The sequence below is a fragment of the Ursus americanus genome, chromosome 14 (genome assembly GCF_024610735.1).
Source record: "Ursus americanus isolate L20-20 chromosome 14, mUrsAme1.1.p, whole genome shotgun sequence".
NCBI classification, from domain to species: Eukaryota; Metazoa; Chordata; class Mammalia; order Carnivora; family Ursidae; genus Ursus; species Ursus americanus.
Genome location: NC_142140.1, coordinates 3,189,209 through 3,202,138, shown reverse-complemented (window position 1 = coordinate 3,202,138; position 12,930 = coordinate 3,189,209). Strand labels below are relative to the sequence as shown.

General features: G+C 53.6%; 1 protein-coding gene across 10 annotated transcripts in view; it reads left to right on the top strand.

The window, feature by feature from the left end:
• IQSEC1 (IQ motif and Sec7 domain ArfGEF 1) overlaps nt 1–9,876 on the top strand; it is a 379,884-nt gene extending 370,008 nt beyond the window's left edge. For 7 of the 10 annotated variants that reach the window (XM_087866742.1, XM_045812306.2, XM_045812313.2 and 4 more), the window contains 2 exons: nt 4,177–4,226; nt 5,486–9,876. In XM_087866742.1, the coding sequence (XP_087722868.1) occupies nt 4,177–4,226; nt 5,486–6,043 (608 nt within the window). In that variant the 3' untranslated portion in view covers nt 6,044–9,876. The remainder of the gene's footprint in view (nt 1–4,176; nt 4,227–5,485) is intronic. The other 3 variants (XM_045812310.2, XM_045812311.2, XM_045812309.2) reach the window with 2 other exon arrangements.
• Nucleotides 9,877–12,930: the final 3,054 nt, after the last annotated feature.

Sequence of the window (12,930 nt, the reverse complement as noted above, 5' to 3'; positions counted from 1 at the left end):
GGTCTCCTCTGGTGGGGGGGGAGCCAAAAATCACCCATCGTTGGCAAAACTGCCCCTGGTTGAGAACCACTGGTTTTCCCTATGGCTTGTTAAACCCAGCTGAACATAACTGGGCGGCTCTGGGCCTCTGCAGGCTGGGGGCTGGAGCCTCTGTTTGAGTTTGTGCAGTGGGTAAGCCCTGGCCTCTCTGTTCCCTGACGCAGCGCCCGGAGGGCTGAGGCGTCTTGTCCAGCGCCTCAGGTAACTGTGGCTCTGTTGAAACTGAGGCTCCCACCATGGCCTGCATGGCCCTCATGGCCAGCCACACCTGTTCCAGGTCCTGGGGGTCAGGGAGAGCGGCATGCCCAGGCCCATGGCCACGTGAGAGACAGAGCTCTGAGGTTTGGCTGCTTTCCACTTATTGTTCCTGTTGCCATTGTCATTTGGGCATTCTGAGCTAAGAAAAACTCTAGGGATGGAGTCTTCCCAGGAGACAATGAAAAGAATCGCCAGGGAAAAAAGCCCCCGCTACCCAGGAAGCTTGGAGGGCGAGGCAGGGGGTGTTGGAGTGCTGGCGGCTGCCACGGCCCCAGACTAGGAATGGGCCACCTGGGATCTCTAGAGGGAGACTGGCCGGTGTCGGCAGCCATCCCGGAAGATGCTGGGCTCGGTGGCTGGAGACAAGGAGTTCCATGCCCTGGACTGGGTCGGGGTGCCGCTCTCCAGAGGCAGCGTCACTCCACCCACCGTGGCCCCCACCAAGATGAACTTGTGGAGAAGAGGCAAGGCCTCAGGGGCACCGTCTCCCCTCGGGCAAGCTAGCACTCAGCGGTTGACATGTCCACACTCCGGGAGCAGCTGCCCCGGACCTGCGATCACACATCATCCCAGGAGAAGACACACCTCAGGCCGAGACCTTGGAGACCCTGGAGGCAGTTGCGGTCTGACCCACAAGACCTCCAGGAGCCCCTGACGTTCTGAGAGGTAGAGGGAGGGGCCCGAGCCACGAGGTCCCACCCAATACTCTCCATATGGTCTTCCATCGCCCGGGACCCTGTGTTCATTTCAGTGGCACCAGAGTCCTGCTGGCCTGAGATCAAGGACCTATGAGGACCAGGGACACAGGTGTGACTGGGCCTTAGCCCCTGGCCCAGATCAGTCAAGTCATGGTGGACACTGTGCCCAAGACCCCCACGTTCTCCTGCCCTTCCCAGTCAAGCTACTCAACACCAGTCTCCGGGAAGAGGATGTCTCCCAGAGGCCATAGGACCCACCTGCCCCTGTTATTGCTCTGGGGCTTAGCTGGAGACCTGCCATGTCCTGTACCAAGGCAGCCCTCTCAGGGGAGAGTTGGGGGCTCCTGGTGACCAGTGTCCAAAGCAGCATCGGCTCAGCCACCAGCATTGTTAAGGGCCACAGGGTGAGACCCTGGGTCGAGAGCCCTTGCTGCATCCTGTGCCAACACTAAGAAGCAAGGGAAGGCTGTGAAGAGCCATGCTGGGAGCCGCTTCTGGATACGGTTCCCGATCCTGGCCCTGGTTGGCCTGGCAGGGCCTGATCTGGCTCTAGCAGAGGCGCTGGGTGGGGTGGGGCTCCCCTGTGGCTGGTGCAAGATCCCAAGAGAGAGGGAGGGCACCTGGAGTCCGGTGCAGGTGAGGGATAGCGTGGATGCATGGGTGAGAGCCACTGCCCGGGCGCACTTCACCTCCATTAGTACGTAGTGTGTGCCTGTGTGCACACCCCAGACACGGGTCTACAGTGAGCGGGTGTCTGTGGGGTGTGCCTGTGAGTAAGGGGCTCTGGGACCTGGACTGCGGAGAGCTCCTGTAGGGATACCCCACATCTCATGCCGATTTCAGAAGTTGAAAAGATGAGTTCTAAGAAGCTTAACATCACACAAAGACATCCAAGATAAAACTATCCAAACGCCTGGCCCACATGGGGCAGGAGGAGGAGCAGAAAGAGGGTTTTGTTCTGCTTCAGACCAGATACCATATGGAGCCCTCAAACCTAGCTCCAGGCCTGGCTTAAGTCCCACGGGGAGAAGCAGGCCAGCTGGAAGACGTTGCTGGGCACTGGCAGGGGGGCGGCGATGGGCTGGCCTTCCCGTGTCCCTGGTTTTCAGTCAGGGCAGTCCTCTAGGCCTAGAGGGGCTAGAGAACTGACTTTAAAATCCCGAAGACAGCAGAGACCTGACTCTTGGCATTTCGGCATGGTGCCACGATATCCCGAGTGTCTGATGCTCATGTCCAGCCCACTCGGAAGAAGGGGCATGCCCATTTCACAGATGCAGAAACCGAGGTAAAGAATCGAAGGAGCACCAGGTGGAGTCACCTCTCCAGCCAAAGGGCCTCCTCTTGCTCTGTGTCTCTGGACCACTGCATTGAGACAAAAAGCAGGAAGGGAAGAAGGTCAGCCCCTCTTCTCATACCAGCTGAAAGATGAGGATACGTGACCGTCATCTTTTTTCCAGCTGGGAATAAGGGCCACATCCTATTTGGTTCTCCCTGGTCCTCAGAAACTGGTAGAAAACCCTCTTGCCCTAATCTTCTATGTGGCCCTGTCCTGAGCGAGCTCTGAGGCCCTCTCAGCTTGCTCCCAGAGTCAAGCAAGCTCCCAGCTGGAACTCAGGTTTGGGGGTTAGCAGACAAAGCAAAGGGACCAGCTGTCCCCCGAGTCTGCTGTTGTATGCCCAGGATCAAGGCTGTGTCCCAGACACAGTGGCCAGAGCAGCACCGGCTCAGCCTCCAGCATTGTTAAGGGCCACAGGGCAAGACCTTGGGTCGAGAGCCCTTGCTGCGTCCTGTGCCGACACTGAGAAGCAGCGGAAGCTGTGAAGAGCCATGCTGGCCCCTTCCAGACATGGTTCCTGATTCTGGCCCTGGCTGTCTCTAGGAGCCAGTACGCTCGGATGCCATGGTGAGACCTGAAGGACCCACAGACCCATTCTCTCCACCCAGCACATGGCCAGGGTGTGGGCCACAGAGAGGTAGCAATCTTTCCATCTTCCAGGCTCCTAGGCTCGGCCTGCGTTCAGCTCAGAAGGCAGCATGGCCAAGCTTCCCAGCCCCAGGGGTGGACAGGCAGACCTGGGCGTGAATCCTGCTTGCTGTGGCAATTGGACCAGTCAGGCCACCAACCAGAGCGTCCGTCTCCTCCTTGGCATGGGTGGCTGTCCTTCATTGCCATGGGGCTTGACTGAGAACGAACGTGCTCGGCTTATGGCCAGAGCTGCACAGATGGAAGCCTACAGAACATCAAGTGGGAGGCCCCTCCTCTGTTCCCTCTTCCCATCTTCCTTCCTGAGAGCCGGTCGGAGACCAGACCCCAAAGCTTGGGCACCCACCATTCCTGCCAGCCTCAGCGTCCTGCAGAAATCCATGGAGACGGCCTCCGGAGGGACCGTGGAGGCCAGGACCCTGGGCATCCAGAACCAAGAAGACACAGCCTTCCTCTGACATAGTCAACGTATATTGAGCGCCTACTATGTGCCATGTGTTGGGAATATTACAAAACCTTGGCAGGGAACACTGACAACTGAGGGAATGCTTGTAGCATCCCAGGGCGTGGTGCCCCCAGAAGGGAAGCAGGACCCTGGGCCCTCCCAGCAGCCGCTGACCCTGTCTCCTGCCCCTGGCCAGGGCACTGCACAAACCAAACAGACTCCAGAGGCACAGGCACATTTGAGCCACCCAGGAGGAAAAGACAGGACGCCAGTTTAGTTTCCTCCTAACCATCAACCCCACCCTGCCTGCGAGGGGGGCGATGTATATGTGTGTACGAACATGCATATACATACGTATATGAAATCCACGGAACGTCAGGGCTGTGCAGGACCACGTTTTGTTTGTTTTGAGCCATCGGAGAAGCTGCCCCTGTCCCGTCATCCCCTGTTGGGGGACGTCCCCACCCGTGCACGTGCCTCAGCCCACCCGGAGGCACTGCGTCCCCCCAACAGACCGCCAGTCTAGGAGAAGGGGTGTGAAGTTGGGGCTGTCTGAAAAAGAATTTATTTTTTCTTTAAACCCCCCCCCCTTTTTTTTTAACTCATTACTGCCCTGCCGCCGGCTTCCGTGCGGAGCCCGTCCTCCGACCCCCACCCGGCCCGCGCGGCGCTGGCGGCGGCTCAGGGCCCGCGGCGGCGGCGGCCCGGCCTCGTGTCCGTGTCTAACCTCTGGTATTGCGTGTTCTGGGCAGGGAAGCGAGGGCGTCGCAGCAGTGCGGGATCGCTAGAGAGCAATGTGGAAGTAAGTAGGAAGCACTCGTGTGCTGCCTCCCCAATCCTTGGTTTATATCTGTTGTCCTTTGTTTCCTCGTTTTCGTTCTGTTTGCTCTTCCTCCCTTACTGCACAGAGGCGCAGACACGCCCCGACCCCACGCCTGCAGCAGCCCCAAGTGCATGCCAGCTTCTCCCGCCTAGAATCGTCCATGCCTCTCACCGCTTGTTGGGGCCGGACCCGTGGGGGGGTGGTTCTGGATTCTGTGTTTTAGTTCCTGCTTAACCCTGTCCCCGGTGGCCCCGAGCATGGTTAACATCCCAGCTTCCCGGCACTCCCCCACCCAGCCCCGGGGTCCTCGCCTGCCGGCACTGTAGGGCGGGAGGCACCGCCGCCAGGCGCCCATGCACACTCCACCCACGCTGTCCTGGGGGGGGGTTGCCGATCTCTTGACTTCCATGCTCCGCCATCCCCATCGCTTCCTTCCTGGAGTTTCGATTGCTGTGTGTCTGCAGTCAGGGCACCGTGGCCTTGCGCAGCTAGCTCGGGGGAGGAGAGCCGTGAGAGAAAGAAAAACTCAGTGTGGATTTCATGAGATTTCATTCATCTTCCAGCCATCTCGATATTACCGTTCACATCTTAACCTCAGCTTGCAGACCTTTTTGTTTCCTTCTTTTTCCTTGTTTGGTTTGCAGTAGGTAGCTGCAGTGAAATGCCTAGGCAGCCCCCCACCCAGAACAAGGTTCCCCAGAGCCCCTCCTGCCCCTACCGCTAGCTTCCCAGAAACCTCGGGGCCCACGCAGGCAGAGCAAATGCCCTCGCACCCGTGGAGAAGACCCAGGAGAACATAGGGTGCAATCTCAGCAGGAACGGGGTCCTTCATGCACACCAGCCCACCCCAGTCCACTCCGCACACGCCGCTCACAGGCACTCCCAGGCCAGTCATCCTGATCCGAAAGCTCAGGCCGCCTTCCGTGTCAGGATGAGAGCAGAAGTCACACTTGTGCTGCTGCTGCTGCTTTGACCAGACAGGAGGGCCCCTCGTGCCCTACCCCATCCCCACGTCTCTCAGTGGAAGGCCACTTCCGAGTCCCTGCCGGCCCCTAGTAGCATGAGTGGAGGTGAGACTAACCCAGCCTCACCCAGCCCCGCCCTCTGCAGCCAGTGAGTTGAACTAAGGCTTAGCAGTCAGTGGGTGAACTTTTTACATTAAAAAAAAAAAAAAAAATCATTCTGACATAAGTGCTTTAAGGTCTTTTAATTTTGATTTCTATGAATTTCCTTTTTAGGGGTCCATCATTAGCAGTCCTCACATGCGCCGGAGAACAACATCAACACGAGAGTGTCCATCTCGCCCACACCAGACTATGCCTAATTCATCCTCTCTCCTGGGCTCCTTATTTGGGAGTAAGAGAGGGAAGCCCCCTCCCCAGGCCCACGCGCCCTCAGCCCCTCCACAGCCACCCCCCCACCCACCGGGCCTGCCCCACCCGCAGCACTCTGTGGTCAGCCATCACCAGGGGCCTGTCGAGGGCCCGCCACAAGCCCAGGTGCATGGGCACCACACCCAGTACTGCCACATGCAGCAGAACCCGCCCCCCTACCACCACCACCACCACTACCATCCCCCCCAGCACATCCAGCACGCACACCAGTACCACCACGGCCCCCACGGGGGGCACCCGCCCTACGGGGCCCATGTGCACAGCCACCCACCGCTGCCCTCGGCCCATGCCGGCCACCCGAGCCACCCGGGCCACGCGGCACACCACCACGGGCAGCCCCCCGCCCCGCCGCCCCCCACCAGCAGCAAGGCCAAACCCAGCGGCATCAGCACAATTGTGTAGACAGCCTGGGCGGGGTCCCAGACTCCCTGGAACAACTGCACACCACACAGAGTCATGCCCAGGGGCGGCCAGCCTCAGACCAGACCCAGGGCACTTCTGTTTCCACCTCTCCCCTCTGCTCCCCACGGCCTGGATGGAGCCCCCTGAGCCCACGGGGCTTGCGTTGTAGGGAACAAAGCTCCCGATCGCACTTAGCGTGGGCGTCCCGGGTTCCATCCACTTCAACCCCAGGGGTGGGCCTCGGCCACCATCAGCCTTGAAAACGGTGCCACCGGCCACGTAGATGTTGAACTGCCCCCCACCCCAAAGCAGCCCTCAGCTCTGCTCCCTAATTGTACACGCATATGAAAACCCAGCCTAGGAAAAGAAGAAACGAGACACAAAAACCAGAGACAGAGCAAAACAAAACAAAAAAGACCCCCAAACTTGCTGCATTTATTGCTCTTTTATTGACAATGGGCAAAAAATTAAGTAGACCTGATATGGTTGATGAAAATAACGTAAGTAAACTTTATATAATATAAATATATAAATATATAAATATATATATATATACTGTATAGGTAGTATTTGTGTGTGAAAGGAAACGTCTCAGTCCACAAAATTAGCAATATAGACTTTACAAGGAGCTCCACTTACCTGATAGGAAGACAGTACCTTACATGAATGTGTGAGCGAGAGTAAACCAAAAACGTAAATGCTAGGAACAAATTCAGATACTTCCATATTTTCGTAAAAAGAGAAGTCCCTAGGACTGGCTAAAATCTTTACGCGATCATTACTAACTGTGCCAAGTAACATAGCATCTAACTGTTTAAAAAGTCCAATATTGCTTTGTATAAATCCTTATTTTATTAACAGAAAACTATCATAAGTACTCAGTATTATAACTGCTCTGTTATTTCAGGTAAGCAAATAGATAAAATGCAGTAAACTCTACCGTAGCAACTCGGGACAACTAGTTAGGAGCTGGTTGTCTGAGGATATTGGTTACACAGATTCTTAGACACTTTAATGGCTGCGATAACTGTGAATTTCCATGATCCATATTTCTTTTATATGCATATGATTTAATGCACACTCATTCAGAGTCCTCCGAGGGGGGCACCCATCCACGGCAGAAGTGTTCATCTCCAACATGAAAACGGCCAGCTCCCATCCTCGTCTCCCCAGCACCATAACTTAACCATCTTGTCTCCAACCGCAACAGCACGAGCCCCCGAGCGAGTTTCCAGCGGGGAACCGCTCTGAGCCCGAAGGCTGATGCGAGCATGTAGCCACCCAGGGCGGTGTGTGTGTTTCCCGTCTTGTTTTCTGAGTGGTAGCCGTGATCGTGATTCCATGTGGCCATGTGCTAGCCCAACCCCCCGTGTCATCACCGTGGCCCCTCTGACCCCGGCCGACGAGTGCCCGCCCTCGCCAGCGAAGCCCCCGCTGCCTTCTCATGGTCCAGTTAGCTGCCAGGGCATCACATGACTCTCAGCTGTGCTCTTGTCGCTTCCGTGTTGTGGTGACACCATCCGCTCCCCCGGGGCCGGGCGCCGCACGCGTCCGGTTCTGTGACCGAGTCACCCACGGGCCGTACTTTGTAGTTTCAGCCTTTCGAGCCACTGCAGCCGCCAGTGCTGTGCTCCTAAGCCGTGGGACCCGAGGACTGCCCCACGGCCCCTGCCCCTGCGGAGAGCCCTTTCAGAAAGGGCGAAGCTAGTGCGGGACTCTGCGGGCCGCGGGCTCCGCGCTCCGTGGATGGCGTGGCGCGCCGTGGCAGACGGCAGGACGACCGAGGGGAGCCCACCTGGCCGGCCAGCCGGGGCAGGGGTCCTGCCCGTTTCCCTCCCCACCCACCCCTTTGTCATATCATCAAGGCCACCATACCAGCAAATCTGCAAAGCAAGCACTTTGTTAATCTCCACAGAAAGCAAATACAGCAATCTAGAGTTTAGCCTTTTTTTTTTTTTGGAAGAAGTGTGACTTTAACCTGCCCACCTTTATCTTCCCATCGGTGTCGTGTTTCTCTCCCGGGCATCTGCCCGGAAGGAGAGAAGGAAGGAGCACGGGTGTGTCTGATTTGGTCCAGGCCAGGCTGGCGGGAGGCTCCCCGCTCCCGCTGGCTCCTAAATTCTTTGGTTTTCCTGCAGAGTCAGGCTCCCCGAGGCATTCTCTGTCTTGCAGTTTCAAGGATGTTGTTCTGACCAGGAAAAGTCGAATTGTACCGCATGCCACCCGGCGTCAGTCGTGCGAGGCCACACTCTATGTGTTGTGTATTTGCGGACTGTATCAGTGTTGCTGTTGACAAATAGTTAAGTAAAGTGATAACGTATGAGATATGTCGGCTTTTCTTCACCCTCTGTACCAATAGTAGAGCCTAACTGTAAACTCGAGGTTGTTCCAGAAAAGATACAGGCTGTTTGGCACCAGATTGCCCTTTCCGAAGGGACGACCACTCATGAAAAAGAACAGATGGCAAAGCCAGTGATGGCGGGGGGGCTCTGTCCATCGCCGTCCTTCGTGCTCCCCGGGCCGTTCAGGACCCTCCCCTCCAACGCTGCCTTCTGTGTGTCTTGGAGCTTTGTTGGGGTGTCACAGGGCCGGATCTAGCGAAAGGGGGCTTCTTGAACAAATTGTTTCTCCCCGTGTTTCCAACTTCACACTGTGTCGGGCTCAGGTCAGTGGGGTTGCCTCACTCTTTGTGTTGTAGTTACAAGCTTATCATGGGAAGTGCTTCCAGAAGGTACCTTGTTCTATTAAGGAGGCTGGAGCCATGCTGCCCAAGTCTCGTTTGGGCAGCAAAAGCTTCTGACAAATTGCTCTGCGCCCCCCTCCCTAGTGTTGCTTTCACGGGACTGTTCTTTCTAGACCCCAGCCTGCCACAGAGTCGCAGCTGTGGGGGCCTGTCGTCCACCCCCCAACCCGGGACAGGCGGCAGGAGGCTGAGCACTGTGGGCTGTGTGTGTCATCCTTCGCCACTGTCAGGACACACTTGGGACGTTTTTCTCAAGTCGCACAAATTGTTCCAATTAAACAGCAATTTCTGACAGGATCAGGAGACCCGTAGCAGAAGCAGCTGATAGCATCACAAAAATCTTTTCTGGGACAACAATTAAATCATGTATTTGTATTTTTTTTAAGTTTACAAATGAATTGTACAACAATGTAAAAATAAAGTTCATCCTAATATGATGTGCACATCTTGCTTAAAAATGTCTTCAGTCACCCAGTGTAGAGCGATTTTTCCATCCCGCGCTGCATGCAGCAGAAGCCTCTTGTTTTCCTTTAAAATGAGCTGCAAAGACAGTCAGCAGACACTTCAACATGACCCTAGGTGTTGACTCAGCCTTCCGTACGAGGCTGTGTCTCTACAGGTAAGCATGCATCTTACGGTTCCGTTGTAAAATATCACCCTTCCTGCCCGGAAACGGAGTGATTCTGTAACAACAATAACCAAGGCAACCGAGCGCGAAGCAAATCGGTGTGAAGTGGGGGTGGTGAAAAGGGACAGGCGGGAGGAGCCGTGTACCCCTTACCCGGCGGGCGCGCACCTTAGCCTAAGGGCGGCCACATCGAGGTCCCACGCGGGACCGTCTCCTCCTGGGAACTGTCGTTCACCTTCTAGTTGTTTTAAACGATTAGCATCAGGTCTTGAATGCAGACCGTTCGCAGACGTCGAGAGACACCTCGCTCCCAAGAGGCCCGGCACCCGCTGTGTAACTTTGGGCAGGAAAGGAGTGCTTGTGTTTTAATGTGCATTCTGTTTGTGAGTAATAACGGACTCTATTGATGTAAAACCATAGCTGTGATCATGTGGAGAAATCAAATAAATCCTTTCAAACTCTCGGGTTTTTACTTTTTCTGAAAAGCCCCGCTGTTTCCCTGTGGACACCGAGAGCTCTCCAGTGGAGCGCTTGGCCCCATCCTTGTCCTGACCATGGGGGGGCAGTCGCTTTCCTGGAAGACCCAGGACTGACTTTAATCGGGTGCTGCCGTAAGACTTAAAGGTACGCGTCACAGCATAGGCACGGATGCAAGTTTTCAAAGGGATATAAAATTTCTGGCAACTTCCAACAAACTAGGTGGTTCCATTGAGCGAGAGAGGAGCTGGCTTCTTTGGAGTGTTGAGGTGAACTGGGAATGCCGTGGGGACAGCCAGTCCCCAGATGCTGGAGGAGAGATGATTTTACGAGGTCAAAGCAGCCCGTGTTTCCATGCGATGGTGAATGCCATGTGCAGAAACCAGGAAGGTGAGTTCTGGTTCGCCTGTGAGAACATGATGGGCTGGTACGATTTCTCCTTTCCCGGAACCAAATTCAGCGCCAGAGAATACTGCCTTCGGGTTTCCATCTTGTACCGTAAATTGAAGTGAAACTGGTAGATCTAATGCGTGGAACACAACAGAGGTAAATTTTAGTGACCAAAATGAGCTGTGGCCCACCCCTCATAGAGAAGTGACTTGGGATCCGAAGAGGTTCTCAGATTTCTGCAGCTGGGCAGCCATTCCTTTTCCAGGCCACTCCAAGGCCCTTCAGGAGTGTGAAGCTGGTTATTGAAATTCCCCGAAACACTTTGCTGTAGTTTTGGGTCTGAGTCCGCACGGGCTGCGCTCACCGGCCGCTTGGTGTAGGGGAGCTGCTAAGCCAGCGGATGGAAGTGCCGATTCTCTGGGTTTTGCCTTTGTCTCCCCCACCAGATTGTGAGCTCCTTGGGGGCGAGGGCTGCATCCGATCCGCTTCTCTGTGTCCGGTGACCAGCACAGGACTGGTCTGGTCAAAATGCATCTGAAAATGAACTGATGGTTGCAAGGGGGAGACGGGAGGGCCCAGCAAACCCACTGGCCGATCTTAGCTTGTGCGAATCACCACCACCATCAAAAATTTATGGCAGCCTGTTTGCCCGGCCCTTTGCTACCCTTGACATTGAAAAGTCTGGCTGGGGACACACATGACACAGCCAGACTTCCACAAGAGTGGTTCACACTGGCCATTTCCAGCCCCCACATGCTGCACGTTTTTAGCCCTCGTTTTTTTTTATTTTAATGTTTTTTTATTATGTTATGTTAGTCACCATACAGTATATCCCTGGTTTCTGATGTAAAGTTCGATGATTCATTAGTTGCGTATAACACCCAGTGCACCATGCAATACGTGCCCTCCTTACTACCCATCACCGGTCTATCCCATTCCCCCACCCCCCTCCCCTCTGAGGCCCTCAGTTTGTTTCTCATAGTCCATAGTCTCTCATGCTTCATTCCCCCTTCTGATTACCCCCCCCCTTTCTTTATCCCTTTCTTCCCCTACTGATCATCCTAGTTCTTATGTTCCATAGATGAGAGAAACCATATGATAATTGTCTTTCTCTGCTTGACTTATTTCACTTAGCATTATCTCCTCCAGTGCCGTCCATGTTGCAGCAAATGTTGAGAATTCGTTCTTTCTGATAGCTGAGTAATATTCCATTGTATATATGGATCACAACTTCTTAATCCAGTCATCTGTTGAAGAGCATCTCGGTTCCTTCCACAATTTAGCTATTGTGGACAATGCTGCTATGAACATTGGGGTGCATAGGGCCCTTCTCTTCACTACGTCTGTATCTTTAGGGTAAATACCCAGTAGTGCAATGGCTGGGTCATAGGGTAGCTCAATTTTTAACTTTTTAAGGGGCCTCCACACTGTTTTCCAGAGTGGCTGTACCAACTTGCATTCCCACCAACAACGTAAGAGGGAATCCCCTTTCTCCACATCCTCTTCAGCAATTGTTGTTTCTTGCCTTGTCTATTTTTGCCATTCTAACTGGAGTAAGGTGGTATCTTAGTGTGGCTTTGATTTGAATTTCCCTGATGGCTAATGATTTTGAACATTTTTTCATGTGTCTGTTAGCCATTTGTATGTCCTCATTGGAAAAGTGTCTGTTCATATCTTCTGCCCATTTTATGATTTGTTTATTTGTTTCTCGTGTATTGAGTTTGAGAAGTTCTTTGTAGATCTTGGATACCAGTCTTTTATCTGTAGTATCATTTGCAAATATATTCTCCCATTCCGTGGGCTGCCTCTTAGTTTTTTTGACTGTTTCCTTGGCTGTGCAGAAGCTTAAGCTTTTTATCTTGATGAAGTCCCACAAGTTCATTTTATCTTTTGTTTCTCTTGCCTTTGGAGATGTGTCATGAAAAAGTTTGCTTTGGCCGATGTCGTAGAGGTTGCTGCCTATGTTCTCCTCTAGGATTTTGATGGATTCCTGTCTCACATCGAGGTCTTTCATCCATTTGGAGTTTATTTTTGTGTATGGTGTGAGAGAGTGGTCAAGTTTCATTCTTTTGCATGTAGCTGTCCAATGTTCCCAGCACCATTTATTGAAGAGACTGTCTTTTTCCCACCGGATGTTTTTTCCTGCTTTATCAAAGATTAGTTGCCCAAAGAGCAGAGGGTCCATTTCTGGGTTCTCTGTTCTGTTCCATTGGTCTATGTGTCTGTTTTTGTGCCAGTACCATGCTGTCTTTGTGATCACAGCTTTGTAGTATAGCTTGAAATCCGGCATTGTGATGCCCCCAGCTTTGTTTTTCCTTTTCAACAGTTCCTTGGCGATTCGGGGCCTTTTCTGGTTCCATACAAATGTGAGGACTACTTGTTCCAGTTCTTTGAAAAATGTCATCGGTATTTTGATCGGGATAGCATTGAAAGTGTAGACTGCTCTGGGTAGCATGGACATTTTAACTATGTTAATTCTTCCGATCCATGAGCATGGAATATTTTTCCATCTTTTTGTGTCTTCCTCAATGTCTTTCAAGAGTGATTTATAGTTTCTAGAATATAGATCCTTTACGTCTCTGGTTAAGTTAATTCCAAGGTAACGTGTGGTTTTTGGTGCTATCGTAAATGGGATGGTTTCCCTAATTT